This window comes from Molothrus ater, chromosome 14, assembly GCF_012460135.2.
Source record: "Molothrus ater isolate BHLD 08-10-18 breed brown headed cowbird chromosome 14, BPBGC_Mater_1.1, whole genome shotgun sequence".
NCBI classification, from domain to species: Eukaryota; Metazoa; Chordata; class Aves; order Passeriformes; family Icteridae; genus Molothrus; species Molothrus ater.
The window spans coordinates 13,085,833-13,105,209 of NC_050491.2; the positions used below are offsets into that span (position 1 = coordinate 13,085,833).

The 19,377-nt window shown below is 41.8% G+C and overlaps 1 protein-coding gene across 2 annotated transcripts; it reads left to right on the top strand.

The window, feature by feature from the left end:
* Positions 1-1,797: 1,797 nt before the first annotated feature.
* LOC118698713 (P2R1A-PPP2R2A-interacting phosphatase regulator 1) lies at positions 1,798-17,953 on the top strand. 2 transcript variants are annotated; one of them, XM_036402199.2, is made up of 10 exons: positions 1,798-2,155; positions 5,401-5,479; positions 9,391-9,447; positions 11,469-11,512; positions 11,592-11,646; positions 12,073-12,165; positions 12,622-12,710; positions 13,350-13,411; positions 14,422-14,518; positions 15,650-17,953. In XM_036402199.2, exons 1-10 carry the CDS (start codon positions 2,007-2,009, stop codon positions 15,807-15,809), a joined length of 885 nt encoding a protein of 294 aa, XP_036258092.1. In that variant the 5' UTR covers positions 1,798-2,006; the 3' UTR covers positions 15,810-17,953. The 2 variants fall into 2 exon arrangements, with proteins under 2 accessions (XP_036258092.1, XP_036258091.1); XM_036402198.2 differs by having other exon boundaries at positions 1,804-2,155; positions 13,347-13,411.
* The last annotated feature ends 1,424 nt before the right edge of the window (positions 17,954-19,377 follow it).

Below are 19,377 nucleotides of genomic sequence, written 5' to 3' on the forward strand. Positions count from 1 at the left end.
TTTACAGAACCTACACCAAAATCCTTGTCTGGTGCTTCAGCACAAGCATGTCACAGCTTGGAACAGCTTCCATACCTTCATTTTCCATTGCTAGAATTGCCTAAAAGGCAATTCAGGTGAAAGTTCCTAGCAAAACTTCTAGTTCTGAATGGAAATCTACTCACAAATATGCTCGTTCTCTTAATACAAAAGCCACCTGCAGGATCTGACTACAGCACTAAACTATGTGGATTTTGCTATTTATTTTTATTGTGGAGATATTATATTATGTCCTTGCCACTAAGGGCAGCAAACAGCTTCAAATGCCATGCACCAGGATACTGTTAAGGAAAAAACCAACAATATCCAAAATGTGGCTGAGAGCTCAAAATCATCTGCTCCATGTTCTCAAATTTTCCAGTGCCAGGCAGGCACATCATCCTGCTGTCTGACCAGGATTTACTGTAGCCAAGAGAACTTTAATGGGAATATATGTCCACAGAAAAGTGGGGACTGTCAGGGTGACCCTCAAAGGGCTGAGGAGGGTAATGAGGGAAAGGGAAAATTGTACTGTGGAACAGAACTATGGAAATGAGGAAATCACAAGTTGTTGAGTTAGATAACACCATGGCAAGAGGGGTTAAGAAGGGAGAGAACATATTAAAAAGAGCCTTGGGAGGGCGAGGGATGGATATTCATAGTGGGGCAGCAGAGACTGAAAGAATGAGATACGTGAGTACAGTGATACAGAGGGACTGGTGGGCATGAAGTGGGTGATGTTGTGGGGGTATTTAATAGTGTCAGGGAAATACCCCTGTGGGTGAAATAAACACAGCCACAGTCACAAAATACCATCAGCCTTAGATAAATTAGTAAGCATGGAGCCCATGAAAAAAATGTTTTAGCTTTCTATAATCTACCCTCTTTCTCTGGTTATTTCTGTTCCTAAAGACTGCCTGAAACTCTCACTATAAACAGATGAAGAGATGGAGCTCCGCTCCTGAGGAAAGCTGGGACAATTGGGATTGTCAAACTGGAGAAGCTTTGGGATGACCTAATTGTGGCTTCAGGTACTTGAAGGAAATTTACAAGAAAGATGGAGAGAGATTATTTACAAGGGCCTGGATTGACAGGACAAGGGGGAATGGCTTCAAATCAAAAGCAAGTGGGTTTAGACTGGATGTTAGGAGGAAGTTGTCCCTGGAAGTGTCCAAGGCTGGGTTGGACAGGGCTTGGAGCCACCTGGGATGGTGGAAGGTGTCCCTGCCCATGGCAGGGGATGGATCAAAATGGTTTTTAAGGTCCCTTCCAATCCAAACCATTCCATGATTCTACGGTTAATGCCCTATTAAGGCAAACCAGATTCCCCACTTCTTTCCAAGAGTTAGGAGCCTCAGCACTGTCCACCAGCCAGTGTGGCACTGCCCTTCCAACCTGTTTCACCACAACCTAGGTATAAACTAGGGCCACACGTAGCACGTTTGGTTTTATTCTTTATTCCTCGAGCTGCCTGGTCCTGCACAGAACCACCCGCTGGTATTTCTGCGAGCGAGAACATCTCGCTACGAGCTCAGAGGCGGAATTTTCGCTGTGTAGCGATCAGCGCGGCGTCCCTCGGCCGGAGAGCTCCGCAGGACGAGCACGCTGCGCTCCGATCAGAGCGGTGTCCCTTAGCCGGAGAGCTCCGCAGGACGAGCACGCTCCGGTCGGATCAGCGCGGTGCCCCCTGGCCGGAGAGCTCCGCAGGACGAGCGAGCACCGCTCCCCTCACGTCTGTGCCCTCACGGAGCCGTGCCCGAGCGGCCGCGGCCCGAGCGCTGCGCCTGCGCCCTGAGGCCGGGCCCGCCTGCGCTGGGGCCGGGCGGGGAGAGCGGCCCGGGGCCCGCGGGGCCGCGGGGGCTGCGGGAATCAGCGGGAACAGCGGGCACGGGCCGCCCCCGGAGCCCCGGGATGCGGCCTCGCTGCTGCGGCAGCCCCCCCGCCCGCGGGCTCGGCAGGGCCGGGGCAGCGGCGGCTTGAGGCCGCGGATGGGCGGAGCGGGAGGAGCCGGAGCCGCCGCGATGGCTCAGGAGAAGATGGAGCTGGACCTGGAGCTGCCGCCGGGGAGCGCCGCGGCCCCGGGCGACGGCGGCGGCCTGAGGCGGTCGAACAGCGCCCCGCTCATCCACGGGCTCAGGTGAGGGGCCCGGGGGGCTCCCGGCCCGGCCCGGCCGTGCGGGGGCTCCGGGGATGCTCCGCGGCGGCACGGGGAAAAGCGGGATCCTGAGCGCTGTCCCGGGCTGGGAGGGATTTAGGGCACATACCAACGTATGGAGGGGTGCGAGGAAGCCCGGGAAGACGGGCTTTGGTTTTACTGAAACGCTTTGTTTTCACCAAGGGCTGCTGTGTGTTGCAGAACACCGTCCGCAACGTCAGAGTTTGGCTGTTCTTATGCGTGGAATAACAATCGCGATGATCGGGTCTGAGCAAAATAAATCACTGCTCTGTGTATCATTACAACAGTAAATGCTTTCGGAACAATCAGGCAAATTTGGTCAGGAAGGTAATTTCACGGGACCTTGACGTAAGTTTTGCATTTAGTGTACAGCAGTGTGTCAGGTGGCCAGGAATTTTCCTGGCTGGTACTAATTTCTGTAGTATGCATTACCGGAGAAATACCGTGTGCTGTGGGGACAGTTGTGCGTGGATGTTGCCACCAGCCTGTGGCAGGTCCGTTTGCAGGAGGGTTGGGTGTTTGCCAGCTCTGGCTCTCTTCAGCCGACAGGACAGAGAGTGGCAGTGGCAGGCAAGGGCGGGTGAAAGCTTTCAGACAGGTAGGGTTTCTTGTACAGTTTTGTTTGGGTAAGTTTATAACCCAAAGGGCTGTTGCTTGTCTCCTCTGGGCTGTTGAGAAGTTGGGAGATGCCCCATCTGCTACATGATGAGGCTTCCATCCAGCTGTGAGGTGGTCCATGTGCTGCTGCTGTTAGTGGCATGTCTGCATTTTGGGGAGAGCATATTGACAATAAGTTTCATAAACTGTAGTATATTAAATGATAAGTACTTCCTGGTGGATTGATTTTTTTCCTTTTCTGTTTCTGTAAGGAACTGGGAATCAAGAGATTAGCAAATCTCACACACCTCTTTTACCAAAATGGTTAACAGTGTCTGACAGTTCAGATGAAATACTACTTTTTATTCTATCGTGATTTAATGTTAAGTGAATGTAATTTTGATTTGTTTACATAATCACAATGAAACAAGTCCCATTTTACATTTTGATGCAGTATGGGAGGATTGTGTATGGCAGCTCTCCCCTGGGAGGTTTCTGAGCAGGTAAACGAATTGAGTAACTGAGACAAGACATTTTTATAATCTCAGCCTTTTGTAAATTGGAAATTGTAAGACCCTTGTCTTTAAAAAAAACCCCGAACAAATTAGTTAGTCCATGGTTTGGGCAGATAGAAGGATAAGCCTGAGCTCTTTCCTTGGCACTGTGCATACACTATGGGTTAGGTGTTCATACAAATAAAGCTGAAATGCCATTGAACTAATCTGAGGTGGTTGCAGTGGTTTGCCTGTTAGTTTGGAATTTTCCACCAGAATACTGTTTTTGCAAGATTGCAGCTCTTGGCAAGAAACTTCAGTTTTTCCCAGAATGGCTTTGTTGGGTAAACTGAAACAAAAGCTCTTGCTCTTACACAGCTTGCTTTTTCTCCTCTGCCTCTTGTTTTGACTTCTTCATTTTTTAGTAGGGAATTTGGAAAATGAGTTGCCATAGATCCAGAGAACAGTTATAAGTGGAATATTTTAGATCACAAAATTTACATTTCACAGAACTTTTAACTCTTGTTTTTGTGCCAAATAAAATTGATTTTTCATGGGAACTGTAGTTTTCTGTGAAAGTAAATCTGAGATCTGACCAGTCCTGGTGTTTTTGCAAGGGAGATTAAAGATAGGATTATTTGTAGGTCTTTGTTCTCTCCCTCTTTGCTAGTTAGCACTGAGTATTGGACTCAGGCTGTGGTAATGTGGGACAGGATTGTTCCAACCTGTTTCCTTGACTCAGACCCTGGATTTCAGGATGAGCTGTTTGTCCTGTGTTTGCATGCCAACCAGTGCACTTACACTGAAAGGAATTGTGGCTGCTGGCCTCAGCCAAAACTCATCTCTAAACATCATGTCATGGTTCCCTTCAGCTTCTCCTCTTCCACCTCTGACAAATGGCAGCTGCTTGATCTCTCGGGCGTGAGCTGAGTGAAACTTCTTGGAAAATTGGAAATTATGTCTGATCCTATGTACTTGACATTTTGGAGAAGGAGAGTCTATGCATTTTTCTTGGCAGAAAGTACAGTGCTTATGCCAGTTGCTGTTGGCTTCTGTTTCACAGTATAAGCTTTATTTGTTTTTTATTTACAGCTACCTAAAAGCTGTCTAAAACTTATGTGTCTAACTGGTGTGTTTTAAACTAGAGGATTCTGACAATGGTGTGTCATGAAAGTGCAGTAGGATTATCACTCCTTACAGCAAGGTAGTGCTGTTGGTCAAGTTAGTTTTAAAGAAATTTTATTTTGGGGGGCTTTTGTTCATCCCAAGTTAGCAGCTGAAACAAAAAGATACAATGTCAATGTGAATTCTTGTAATTTGAATCTTATTACAGTCTTACATTTGGATTTGTTCACCTTTGCAGTTCCTCATTGATTTTTGGGCAGGGGGATTGTAGGGTTGTGGCTCAACATTTTTTTATGGTTGCTAGAAAAGAAAGTTTATTTCTGCAGTCACATTCATTAAGTGCTGATCATTGGCTGGTGATAACATTGGTGATGACATGACCAGTAAAACTTGCTTTAGGAATCAATAGAACTGAAATTGCCTTGAGAAAGAAGTTCATTTTGTGTCAGATAAATAATCCTATACCATTTCAATGGTATGCTGCTGTGGGGCCTTAAAAACTGGGTTTACTGTAAGTTTAATTTAACTTCTGCTGGAAAAATGTTCAGAAGATATTAAATGTTTGTGGTGATAAGATTTATCAAGATGCTGTATTTTTTAATTCTGTTTTATCTGTGGGATTGAAGCTTGTTTCAGTTACTGCTTACAAGCCATTGATACATTTGTTCTGTTGAATGACATTTGAAGCAATATACAAGCAGCAGCCATTCCAAACATAATAAATCCCCACAGTCTAAACAATTCTTCAATTATTCTGAAGACACAAAATGATTAATTGAAATCATTAATTGAAGTAGGTGGGAATTGGAGGATGAACGAGTTGATTTGCGCTCTCTGCCAACAAGCTGAAAGAGTTCTCACCTACCTGTCTCTGGGGTGCTTTGTCTCCACAGGAGAGCTGTCACAGCCCTTGGAAGGGAGCTGGTGTGAAGAGGGGCTCTTTGCTAGGGAGGAAATGCCTTTGGCACTGACGGGTTTTTCTTTTTGCAGTGATAATTCCCAGGTGTTCCAGGGCAGCGTCCTGCGCACCCGCAGGAACAGCACCACGGTGATGAATCGGCACAGCCTGGTAAGGAAACTCCTGCACCACCCCACAGCTGCCAGGCAGAAGTGTGCAAACAGCAATAAACAAAACTAGACTGCAGTCTGGGAAACCAATACCACGCTGCTTTCAGAAACAAGGCTCTGGACTGTGACATTAATATGCTGTAGCTGCAATGAAATGTTACTTGTAGATCATTGGGTTTGGAGAATGCTTGTATTTCATTGTGATCATAACTTTGCTTGTAAAATAGATGCTCCAAGTAGAGTAAGAAAGGTAGCTTGCTAAGAAAACAAATTATATAACTGTACTGTTAACAGTAGTCAATGTCTTAAATGATTTCTGATGCTTAAGAAAAAAAGTGCAGACAAATACTTCAGCAAGGTTGCATCTGTAACAGAACCAGAATAGTTATGTATAAGAAAAGATGGGTGAAAAAGCCTTTCTCCTGCTGGGATGAAAAAACTGAAAGAAAGTGTTATGGTCAAGATTTCTTAATCAAGTCTCTTTCTTCATATTTTTAGGACAGCAACTTATAAATCAGTTTGGGCTTGTGGTCAGGCAAGAGCAGAGAAAAACAAAGGCAAAAGCTCAGTTTATTGTGTTTATTCCTGAAGATCCTCACTTGATGGGCTAAAAAGATGCTAATTCAGGATGCCTTGCCCAGAACTTGCTGCGAAGCAGGAGCTAATTCACTGATGGGCTGCTCTTCTGCCTGTCCCTCATAAGTGTTGCAGTCTTCTGGACTTAACCAGTGTTTCCATCTTCATGGGATGATGCTCCTAACCCATCCCCTCACACTAATGTTATTAAAAAGTGTCCTTCTTCTTCAGTCCCAGCTGACCAGGTGCTAGCAAAAATACATGAAATTTTACTTACATGAAAATCAAGTTCCCCACTGACTGCTAGATCAGTGCCTTGTCTGCTTTGAAATGCTCCTTTGAGTTTTGATCTGGGTTATGGTTCTGTTGAATATGGCAGGGAGGATGGAATTGGAAAGAATCTTAGATTCTTGTCCTTCTGTGGTCTTAAACCAGGATCATCCACAGATAAATGATTTTGTATAGAATTAAACTTTCAGCATCAAGGACCCTAAGCAACCTTCCCTGATATTCCTCCTATAGCAAAGAAGTACATTTAGTTTTATGATGTTAGAGATATTCTAAGGAGCTAGATCACATCTAATTTTGTAAGTTAAATTTTACATAAGAAGGTGATAAAGTGTATTTCAAAACCCTCTTCTTTGTATTTAAGAAACCTAATCCAAGGTTTACCTGCAGTGTAAACTGTAAGAGGGTTAAAAGATTCAGTAAGCAACTGAAACTTCTTATTACAAGTATTACAAATACAGCTTAAATTTTATATTCTGTTAAACTTCATAGAAAAAAAGTTGATTAGTGTTTGTCTAATCTGTGTGGTGTTCCCTGTCAGGGGAACAACAGGAGTTGCTAAAATCTCTGGTAACTGGAGCTCATACACCATCAGCTCCAGCTTCAGCGCTGTCCCAGTTGCTCAGCTGAATTCCACAATCTGGTTTTGAGCAGCTTCTCCAAGTCTCAGACTTCAGCTGGTTTATAATGATGGCTGCAAGGGCAGTGCTGCCATTTGGGCTGGGGCTTGATCTGCAGTTTTCTGACACTACATGTAATTGCCAAGGAATGGTTAACCAGGCTCTGCAGTATCTGCAGTTTATTTTCTTCCAGGAGATACCAATGAGTAAATGTTTTGATGTTTTTTTGATTTGTTTTGCACGGCTGGGGTTTTTGTTTTGTTGCTTAAGCAGAGTCTGTGGTTAGATATTTAGGTGCTATTTCAGCAGAAGCTGATGTTAAATTTTTTCTAATTTTTTTTTTTTTTTAATCTGGGTATTTTCCCTGCTGGGTTCAAGTGGCTGTGCTGCAGGAGGCAGAGGGCACTGCAGGGCAGGGCACAGGCACTGGGGCAGTCCCTGCTCACCTGGGCACTGGCTCCTGCCAGCCTGGCACTGCTGGAACTTTACCTGCTCTGGAGCACAGCATCTGACACATTGTATTGGGGGAAAGGTCAAAGTATAATAGTTTGTAATGTTTTTAGTAAGCTTTTTGCTCTCTTAAAGCAATGGGGATTTGAGTAGCATAATTTTAATATATGGGTTCAGTTTAGCAAGTATCCTTTGAAAGTGACAGAGCTTTCTTTCCACAAGAATTAAATCAAAGGATGCAAACAGAGCAAAAGTGAGTTTTACACACTGACAAAGCAAGGATGATGACCTGTTGGAAACAAGATGTAGGATCCTCAGAGCTGTGTTAGTGCATCAGACCCTGCAGAGGAACACTTCATTGTCTTTTTATATTTTTTGTTTTATACTGCAAGCCACTGTTTTTTTACATATTCTATTAATGTCAAACCTTAAAGTATGTGGATCACAGTCATAATATTAGAATATAATGAGTGGAACAAATGCATTTCTAGTGTGGAATGACAGAGTGAATAGGCAGGAATGCACTATTGTCCAAATCCTTTTCTGTGTGTGAGAATCAAGGTCAACTCAAGGTCTGCATTGGCTGGTGCAGCTTGGAGGAATTTTTATTAGGTGCACAGGATTTTTGGGAACCCAGTATAATAGAAAAGCTGACCTAAACTGGACCTTAAAAGTAGCAAATCAAGATATTATAGTTGTTAGACTTTAGTCTTATGTATTATGATGACTAAATTCTGGCAGAAATGTTAGTCATCCTCTGTGTGAGCCTGATAGGCTGAATTCTTTTGTGAGAAGCAGGGTGTGATGTCTTCGTGTTTGTTTTTTTAGAAGGAGGGTTCTGGATGTATGAAGCATTAATAGTCTGTGCTAACTTACCCTGTCAGGCAGCAAAATCCTTGTATTCTCCATGGCACTGATTAGAAGATGGTGCAGTAACAGTTAACTGAATGTCTCCAGCCTCAGCATGATGAAGAGCTCCAGTAATGTTTTGTGAAGCAGATGAAGCCTTATAATGAATGAAGTATAAAAACACCTATAATAATGCAAGCCTTACTTACTGAACACATCCATTTTGAAAAGACACCTTATTTTTTGGAAGGATTCTCATCTTACAGAGAGGTTAAACCTCTATTCAAGGCTTCAGTTTAGAATTTTTGTTCCCTGAATGGCTATGACATAAATAAACTGAGGGCTGACAATGTGAGAGGTGGGAAATTTATGAAAGAAAATGATATTTTGAGAAAATAATCACTTTAAATTACTCGGTTTTGGGTGTGCAGTTTTAGATCATAGCATTCCAGTGAGATCTTGGTGCAAAACTGTCAACATTAACAGAAGACCATTTTTAGTGACGTCTTCTCTGATTTCACCCAAATTGGTGAAGCTCTTGAGAAACCATAAAGAAAGTGTTTAACTCTTTGTTAGCCTTCTAATAGCTGATTTTTTTCACCTGTCAAAGTACTCATTTATAAGCAGACAACAATCCAGGAACCTTTTTGTACAATTTGTTGTTTTGGCTTTGTATTTCAAGGGATCTATTGGGGAGCTTTCTGGACCACTTAAATGCAAATAAATATTCTGAGTCACATAAAGGAAAATATATATATGCCAACATATATACTAGGGGTAACAGTGTGCTAGTGAAAAGCAGCTCCATTCTGTGGGGAAAGCTGTCAGTTCTAGTTGCCTGGAAATGGAATGGAAGCCAGGCTGATACCAATTAGCATCTGTGAGCTTACAAAGCAGTATAATGTGGAAATACATATTAACATGCAAGAATGCATGTTAACATGCAAGAATGCAACATTCTTGCAAGTAATGTAGGTTATTTATACACTGAGAATGTTATAAGTGATATGGGGTTTTTTTTAATCAGTTTTTAAATTTTAGTTTGAGGCAACACTAGTTTACTGACATTTCTGTGGCACCTTTCCTCCCTTCTGCTGTACTTTCAATTGTGTGTGACTTTGTTTTGCAGTTTGTGCCATCGTCTCCTGTCCGTATTCCTAGCAGCCGTCTTCATCAAATCAAACAAGTAAGCACAGATTCTTCTAAATGAGTTTTCTGTAGGTGACTGGGGTTTTTTGCAGTCAGTGTTTAATGTCCTTCAGCTGGCTGTAGATTCCATTTTCAAACTGCCTGCCCAGTTCCACATTTCATGAAGCAAAATGCATCTTACAGCAAGGAGGAGATTTAAGCAGAGAGAGGATTCTTAAAATGGACATTTTAGAAAGGAAACCTTTAATGTAAACCCTTAGGGTAAAGTTTCACCAAGTTTTTGGCAGCAGTGCCAGCATAAATATTCGGGGCCAATAACAAAGTGTTCCTTAACTTGTATTGGCACAAGACTCTTGTGCAGCCAGAAAATGAGCAGGATAAGGAAGCACTCTGGCTGAAAAATAGTCTGTACTCTTCTGGCTGGGCTATTTTTCATCTGTATAATTTTCTTATCCAGATCCCTGTACTTGTGCTGTCACAGCAGGAACGGAGGGGGAAGGGCAGCAGAGCAAACACTCAGGAGGGGGGGTGGTGTGGGGAATATCTGAGCAGGCTCAAATAGCTCTGCTCCCAGCCAGCACACCACAGGCTGAAGACTCCAGCTTTAAAATCAACAGCCTCCAACTCTTGTGTCTCCTTCATTTTATATCTCCACTTTTTGGTAGTAGAATGGTTATAAAATTGGCTTGAAGATTCTTAATTTTTTTTTTAATTTTTTTTTAGCTGGCTAGTTTTCAATGGACAGGCTTGATTTTTACAGGGTCAAAAGTTAAGAAAACAATTTAATGCTTCAGGCAGCATTTTTAGGGTATGGTGCCTGAGTGGTGGAAGGCACTTCTGCTTCCTACCTCGGTTATTTAAGGTAGTTGCACAGTAATCCTGAAGAAAATAACTGCTTGCTTTCATTATGTAAATAATTCACTGGCTTGAGTAGATTCTGAAGCACTCAGGTCTGTTGTGCAGCTCTTTTTATCAATATAAAAACGCTTAGGACTAATATGTAAATATCATAGAATCATAAATTAGTTTGGGTTGAAAGAGACCTTTAAAGGTCATCTGGTCCAACCCCCCTGCAGTGAGCAGGGAGATATAATGAGAAATATGCTGAGAGCAAAGGAATGAACTCTTGTGGCTCTGCTCTATTACCTGAAGTAAAACTTGATAATTCAATCTTCTGGAAAATGTTTCTGCATTCATGTTTATGTTGTTCATTTATTGAAGCAAATAGTGTAATTTCCTCATTTGTGTTTGAGCTTTAGATTCACTAGTTGGAATTAATTCCATGTCCTGTATACTCACTGAGAACCTGTGTGATTCACTTCTGATCTCTTTCAAATCTGTGCAAATTATCACACAGGTGAAGAAGTTAGACTCCTCCTACTTATGATGAGGATTGTGAAGATGTTTACTTGAACTTTTACTTTGAATTAGGGAACCTACTCATTCACTGAACAAACTGGGTAGCATTCAGTTCATTTTAAGGAATGGTGTCTGCCTAAGAGGAGTTTGAGTCATGTTTGTACTTGGTGTTAATGTTTAGTTTAATTTTATATATTTGATCCATTTTAATAATATTTTATGGAGTTTTTTTAAGAAAAAAACCCTCACTGACTCCTGAATTCATGGTGTGCAATGCAGCGTATTGCAAATGAGATGCTGACAAGTGTCTAGTTAGTCACCAATCCATAGGGTCAGGTAAGAATCCAGCCATGTTTTTGAGGTTTATCTGTACTAGCGTCCCCTTTGTAAAATGAAATTACTCAAGACTGCATAAAGATGCTCCAGTTTGGTAGCTACTTCTTGGTTAGTAATGAAAATAAAGCTGCTTGGGAAACAACCAGCTCACATAAGCACTTCTTACATGATGGTCTCTCCTGCTACATCTTTCCCATCTTCTCCTCACTCCTTTCCATGGATGAAAACTTGAGATTATTGTTGCTTGACTGAGTTGAATTAAATTTTCCACATGCCAAAGGGAACTGAAACCACAGCTTTTCTGATTTGCTGGAACAAAGTGGGTTTTTTTTGACCTTGCTTTTTCATGTGCTAATCTTTTAGGAGGAAGGAATGAATTTGCTGAACAGAGAAACCGTTCGAGAAAGGTGAGCACTAAGGCAAAGCAGAACAGTCACTGCAGCCATCTGTGGGCCCAGCACAATACATTTCTTTTCTTCTTTATAGAGAAGTGCAAGTAGCAATGCAGATGAGCCACTCATGGGAGGAGAGCTTGAGCCTGGTAATGCATTCATGCTTTAATTTGTGTTTCTATCATCAGTATCAGGACACTAGAGACTCTCTCATGTCAACATTTCCTTTGATAGTTTGACCTACAGTTAGGTTGTTATCATAGTACTGCTTTTGATCAGCAATTTATCACACTAACAAGACATAGAATTATCAACTGTTCAAGGTACATGTGGGTTCCTTGGGCTGCTGTGTCAAAAGGAAATTGCATGGATGTCTGCCTATTCAGATTTTCTTCCATGTTCTGATACTCTCCGTGTAATGTTTAAGGCTTTTTTGGTTTTGTTAAGCATAAGCTCATAAATGGCTGCCTAATAATTGTTGATATGATGGAGGGTAAGTTTGGGATTTCACACCAATCAGTCCTTTTCTTGTTAAGGTACCTGCTTGTGAGATTTATTATGTGTACTGTTTACAGAGTGACAATGATTTTGAAAAATCACTATCACCAAAGCAAGTAGACTTTGTTCCAGTTTCTCCAGCTCCTTCACCTACACGAGGAATAGGGAAGGTGAGCAAAATGTGGTAATAATGGTTTTATCTTAAGTAGAGCTAAATAAATTCAACCAAATAAGTAGCAGAAGATTAAGCCACCTGCTCCTTTCTACCTCAGCTGCAAACAAGAAACTAGAGAGTAAATAAAACCCCCTAAAACCCCAAACCAGAAAACACCAGCTGCTTATGTTGTGGATGTGAATTTCTGTGGACTGTTCAGCTGTTATGCTGTGGTTAATAAAAACCAAATAAGTTTGTTTAACCAGAGTACAGTGAAATACATCTGCATGAAAATGGAATCTGTCCAATTTTAATTTTTTTTTCTCAGTAGCAAAAAGTGATGTCTCAGTACAGCCAATGACTGGCTGCTGAATTTGATACTGGATTGTTTATTTCTCTGCAGTGAAGCATCAACTGTTACCACATGGGAGTGATACAGTATTTATAATAACACAAACTCTTTTCCTCTCAGCAATGTTTCTCACCATCTTTGCAAAGTCTGGTGAGCAGCAGTGGCTTGCCTCCAAGTCCCAGCCCAAGTCCAACAAGGAGATTTTCAAGGTAAGTCACCAGATCATAACAATGATAGAAAATTAACAAAGCTTGTTCATAGTAGGCATTTGAAATACTAGGATTTGTTGCATCCATAATTGATTTCTGAGCACAAACACAGTTTCATATATTCATACAGAGTTTAGATTTTACAGTGTTGTAAAACATTTGTCAAAATCCTCGTGTCATAGCATTGGGAAATGGGCTGCATTGTGGCATCAGTCTTCCCACTGTAGTCTCTATATTGCTCTCATTCACATCTTTAGTAATTGAATTCTGAGGGAAAGGAAACACAAACAGATTTAGGGTTTGTTACTCCTTTGAGTGATGTGGGTATACAATTAAATTTTACTAGGCCCTCACAGTTCAGCCTGTCAGCTGAGATGTTGTCAGTGCCTGGATGAGAGCTTTTAGACTGCCTGCCCCAGTCGTGAAATAATGTAATTAAAAATTTCCTGCTCAGTTCTGTCCTTCCTGGCCTATCTTCAGAGGGGAAAAAAAAGATCTTTTTTTGGATAAGCTTTTTTAATGCCTATTTTCTTAATGGTTTCCACCCAGTAGTTTGTTTCCTGAATATCTTTTGATTCTTTTTTTCAACCTTTCTCTTTCAATGGTGATCTCAGTGCAGCATTTGTCTTCTTTTAGCAGGAGAAGCCAGAGCCCCATTAACTGCATTCGACCAAGTGTTCTTGGATCAATGAAGAGAAAAGGTACAGTATTTGGGTTTGGCAAATACAATAGGCCAACTTGTTAGCTATGTAATAATTCATATAGCTTTCTTCATAATTCTGTCCAGTTGGCTGATACTTCAAAAAGTAACTAGAAATATAAGATATTACACATAATGAAACAGATAAATCATTAAATTAGATTTTACTATTCCATAAACCTTTCAATTCCATAAAGCTAATAATTGTTTTGTTCTAGTTGATCCCCATTGCTGTGGTCATATAGATGTGACAAAAAATCTGATGTAGCCTGCTTAACAAAACAATAATTACAACTATTGGTATATTTAACTTAAACAGAAAACTTTGAAAGTCCTGGTTAACTGAAGCACACAGGTACTGTACATTTAAAATAACTCTTCAAAACCCAAAGCTGATGCACAGGCCTGGTAGGCACCTTACAGCTTTATTAGGAAATGTTTCTCTGTCTTTCTGCATTTTCCTTCAAGTTTAACTTCTGAAAATTTTATTGCACCTACTTTTATATCCTCAAGCTTCACCTCTGTTACAGAACATCTCTGGCTCTGAGACAACTTTTAAAACACTTTCATCAGAGTTCTGTCATAGCCTTTTTAAGCACATATCTATCCTCTCCTCTTCCAGAGTGTTTGGAAGTCAAAGTCAATAGAAAAGTTTTGTGATAATTCTGGAGCTTGTTCCTTTTCCTTATTTTCAGCTTCTCTACTCTGGTGAAGCTGGTCAGTGAAGTGATAGCTGGGTAAACTGAAACAAAAGGATTATTCTTCACTACTGAAGAATAAATATCTGATATCTAAGCCTTAGTTAATTATTCACTAAACTGTACTGAAGCTTGGACAAAATGGCTCCAGAAAATAGACAGTCTTTAAAATTTCAGCATCTAAATTCTATGTTCAACATATGAAATATTGTAAGTTTGAACCTCTATTCTGTTTGCTCTGTAGAAGTACACTGAAAGCAGATTTTAGTTTAGGTGAGATGTAATTTTTACCACTCGGTATCTCTTCCCAAAGGTGTGACAGAGATGGAAGATCACCCAAAAAGATTATTCCAAGGATCCAGCACCATGCTAACCCCTGAGGCTGCGCATCAGGCGGACCTTGGGGCATGGTAAATCTCTGCTCTTTATCTCTTTATTGTCCCTTCAACAGAAGCATTACAAATCTCTTTTTTTCCAGCAGTGAGAATGCTTGAAGTGTTTTGTGCTTGTTTTTGTCTTTTTTTAATAGAGATACCTCATAATGCTACAGCACTGAAATTATCACAGTACACAGGCAGCAATGTTCCCTTCAATTCTGCAATTTCTAGGCCTGGCTGTTAACATGGGATGTTGAGCATGTTTAGGAAAAGACACCTCATGGATGACAGCTTTTGGAGTCTGATTCAAATTGCAATCAAATGTCAGTGCTGATGCTTTTTGGGTGAACTGCGGTTTTCTTCTTTTCCCTTGTTCTTAGTCACAGAGGAACATGAGTTTGTCTGACCCTCCCCAGAGGGTCAGAGAATCTGGGAGGAGATAAAAAGTACTTTGTTAAAAATTGTAGTGATTGGTAGTAGCAAGGGATTTTGATTTAGTGTTTTAGTCAAAAGGTTAATCATACATAGGGTGTGCCCACACAACTGCCAAGGGTTGTTCACTGTATTTCTGTCTTTTTGCCTCTCAGCTGATGTACAAGTCATGCAGAAGCTTTGAGTAGCAATAGCAAAATAGATGTTTTAAAGGTACTTTAAAAACATCTTTTTTGCACACTGTGTTTACAGTGGGGATAGCAGTGTGGCTTCAATTGCTGCCTCTTGGTGTAGGAGATGGTAATTTAAAAAAAATCACTCTGCTGCCACACTGATGACAGATCAGCTGTAGTTATGAATTTGTGTCCTGTGAAATACATAGTACCATAGAAGATGGACAATTTATCATTGGCTCTCATGGCAAAAAGGCCTCAGGCTGTTGTTTTGGCCCAGGGCTTTGAGGATGGAGTAAAGCTGGAGTGGATTGTTCCATCTGGAACTTCTGATCTGTGCCTTGTTTTGGGTGAGCAAAGGAGAACATGGGCAGAGTGTCCTGTGTGAGCCTGGAAGTGACTGTGTGTGGCTGCAGGGGTATTTCAGATCACAGGGCTTGCTGCTCCTTCAGAGCTGCACATGTGTGTTTAGGATGGCTTTGGGGTGATTTGGGCTGGTTTGGGGCACTTTCCTGAGCCAGTGCCTTGTTTCTCAGCCCTGGTGTCTCTCTGTTTTCAGTCTGTCCTCGCACACCCTGGATGACAACAGGAGCAGTGCAGGCTCCTCCTGTGACTCCCCAGCTGAAGCTGGCACCAGCACAGACTCTCCAGTGTCACTCTCTGACTCCAGATCCCCGTTTTTGCCCGTGGATCTCATGGCCAAGTTACCAATGAACTGAGGATGGACACTGGGATACAGGCGGATATCGCCCCGACTTTCTGTTGTGTGTGACCCATTCTGTTCCTCATAGGAACTTCCAGCAATGTCATTACTTCTAGAAAACTTCCAGAATAGTTCCTTGAGGAGGAATTCACCTTTCTAGTGATTTGTATGACATTTACTACAGTACAGAAGCATTTGGGCTGCAGACACGTTGGGTGCTCCCATCAGTCAGCAGGCAGGTTTGCAGTGATGTGATCTCCTTGGCATGAGTTACAAACACTGGACTTGTGTCCTGCTTGTGGAAGACTTGGCTTGCCAGCAGCCTCTGTCCTCCCTGCCTGTGGAGGAGCAGATAACTCACATTTGTCCTCAGCCTAAAACCAATGAAGCAGCTTACTAATTGTTTCTATTCCCAGAGTGTTAGATCTTTATATTTTTTTCCTTCTTCATATGAAAGGGAGAATATTGAAGGGGGGAAATTTATTATTATTAATATTATTGTGTACTGTTATGATTGGCTCTTAATCAATTCTGTGTTCCAGTGGATGTCAGAAAATAACAAGTTGGTAAATTGTCAAATTTATATGTTGGATTTCATTCATGATCATGACTGCTGTTGAGACTAAATCTAAATTAGGTGTGGAACATTCTTCTGGGGTTTTGTATCTGGCATTTGTTTCTTTTTCTTCCCCATTTAGATGATGTATAGGAGTGGTAGATGCTCTGTTAAAGGTCTTTTAATAGGGAAAAATAGTGACAATATTTGGAAAAATGCATTAAATCCTGAGATAGTAGTATTTAGTACTTCAGAAATGCATTGTTTTAAGTCAGTATTTGTCCTCATATATGACAGATACAGTGAGGAATCTTGAATGCCTTTTTACAGCCTTAGGCCATCAAACATATTTAATCTGTATTTAATTTCCTGATGTTGCTTCCTCAAACAATGACATCAAGGCATTTCTGCTGTTGAAAACTTCAGATGCTGATTGGAAGCCTGGATCTGGTAATCTGAGATGCTTGAAAAGTCGGTGTGTTGAGACATCCTGATCTCAACTCTGAAGTTCCCCAACCAGGAGGAAGAATTTGCAGAGCCCCCTCTGGACAGCTGTCTGGGATTTTGCAGTGACACCCTCACTGGGGTTGTGCAGCTGAACTCCCCCAGCTGAGTCCCTTTTTGTACATGTCTGTGCATCTGTGCTATGTGGTTTCCAACCTTCTCTCCAGAGAGGTTAAGAATGAAGCAAAATGTTTTATTTTTAAACACTAAATCTTTGTAGTGTGTCATAAAGTGAGAAAAGTATGGAAACTTCCTCAAGTAGGAGAAAAACCTGCCCTGAACTCTGCTGTGAAAGATTCACATGGATGAAGCTTTGACTGACAGCAGCCATCAAAATGAGAAAGGGATGACTTGGAGTGCAAAGACCTGGCGACCTGAGGGCCAGTGACCCATTTCTGTGTGTCCTTATTGTAGAGAGAAAATAGAATGTATTTAATAGTCTGACTCTGTTCTAGCTAACATACGACATGGTTTACTTCTGGTATCATTCCTCTTAAATTATTGTAATAATCACCCTGCTGGTTGCAGCCCCTGCCCGAGTCCAGCTGCCCTTTGTCCCTGGCAGAGGCACACGGGAGTGCTGGGCTCTGTTTGCTCTCTCTGCTGAGGCAAAATTTGGCTTTGCAGTTTCAGGTTTGTGCCAAAGAGTTGCTGTGTCACCACTCTTCTGGGGTGACAGCAAGACTCTTTTTTTTTTTTTTAAATCTTGCTTATTTCTTAAGAAGGAACCTCCTGGTGTCTCTTCCAGTCTTTGCTAGAAGACACATCAGTATAGGGGGGTTTAATAGCTGAGTGTGGGTCAACTTGTCTCTTTTCTGTTGAATATTTATGCTATTTTTCAAATAAGTGCCAATAAATGGAAAAATAAATGTGTTTTGCTGTTTCTGCACTTTTTTAGATAACCATATTCTTGTTTCCTTCTGGGATTAAATGCTTTCTTTTAAAATCAGAATATCAATTGTAATTTACTTCCACCCAGTCTAGTTAACATGCAAGCAGGTATGAAAATCTTACCTTGTTTTCCTCATGCAATGCTGTCTTGCAGGTCTGTGACAACTCTAGGAATAAAGAAGAATAAACCTAAACACTTTTGAATATGAGTTACATGTGTCCCTAGTTTATACCTAAAGGAAGTTGTAGGGAAATAAAGAAGCTTCTGCCTGCTGGTGGGAAATACTGAAGGTCTTAACTCTTGGGAAGAAGTGGGGAGCCTTTGTGGTTTGCTTTAATAGGGCAGTTAACCACAGAATATGGAATGGGTTGGGTTGGAAGGGACCTTAAAAACCATCTCATTCCACCCCTGCCAGGGGCAGGGACACCTCCACCAGACCAGGTTGCTCCAAGCCTTGTCCAACCCAGCCTTGAACAGTTCCAGGGATGGGGAGTCCACAGCCTCTCTGGGTCAATGAATGCTGTTGGAGGAGAGTGAAATAGTTATTTATCTGTATCTGCTCCTTTCCTGCTTTTGCAAAACAGAAACTGCATTGAAATTGTTGGGAAGCAGCTCAAGCATGTCACCAAGAAGCTGCAGTTCCACTCCCTGGAGTCCAGTGACACATACAGAGGTTTTTTCCACTGAAATGAAAAATTCTGGAATCAATTATACTCCAGAATATGTATCTGGATACAGGGAATCAGGATGTTATACTATGCACATAATCAGCCCTGTACTTGTCCATAACTCATGTTTTTAATATTGCCTCTGCTTCTCTCTGCAATTCTGCCACGAATGGCACCTTCCAAAAATCACACTTAGATCTGGCACTTGCTTGGTCTGGTTGAAAATTTTCCTGCAGGATTTGTTGGCAGTTAAATCAGCTCTTGGGCTGCTGTGTCTTCCTTGACAAAGGACGGGTGTTTTCCTTCCACCTTCTCCGGAGTGACACGGTTGCTGAGGGAACGCCGGTATCCGTGCCAGTGCTCAGGGGCTGCATTTTTGGAATGAACCCTTCAGTGGTTGCTGCATTTAGCAGAGGGATAGATACTTCCCTCTGGAAGAGGTACAAATGCCAGGAAAAATGAGCCTCTGCCTCAGCTAGATTGACTTGCAGGAGCTGTGTGCTGCCAGCGAGGCAGGTGACCTGAATGCTCAGCTGAGCTGCTGCCCAAGGTCCTCCTGAGATCAGGGTAAGAACTCAATCCTAAATTCTTACTTCTCACCTTCTTTCAGAAAACTTGCATGTAAACGATCACCAACCCATAGAAACAAAACAAGTCTCCAAAGCCTGGTGAGACTGAGATATTTCCATTTATAGATGTGTGCTGTGGTTCCAGTATCAGTACTGTTTGTGAGTCCAGCCCTGCTATTGTGCAATGATTTGCTGGTGAAGTGACTGGAGGGACCTCCAGCACTCCCTGAGCTTGAGAACAGCTTGTGCCTGCCTTAGCAGTCATCATTTCAGAAATGTTCACTTTATGCTGTTGTATTCTTGCATATGCTGGAGTAACTCATTTACTTAAAATAGAGAGCTTCAGGAGTCATAATTAAACTGTGTGAGCTCTTCCTATCCTCTTTTAAGCAACC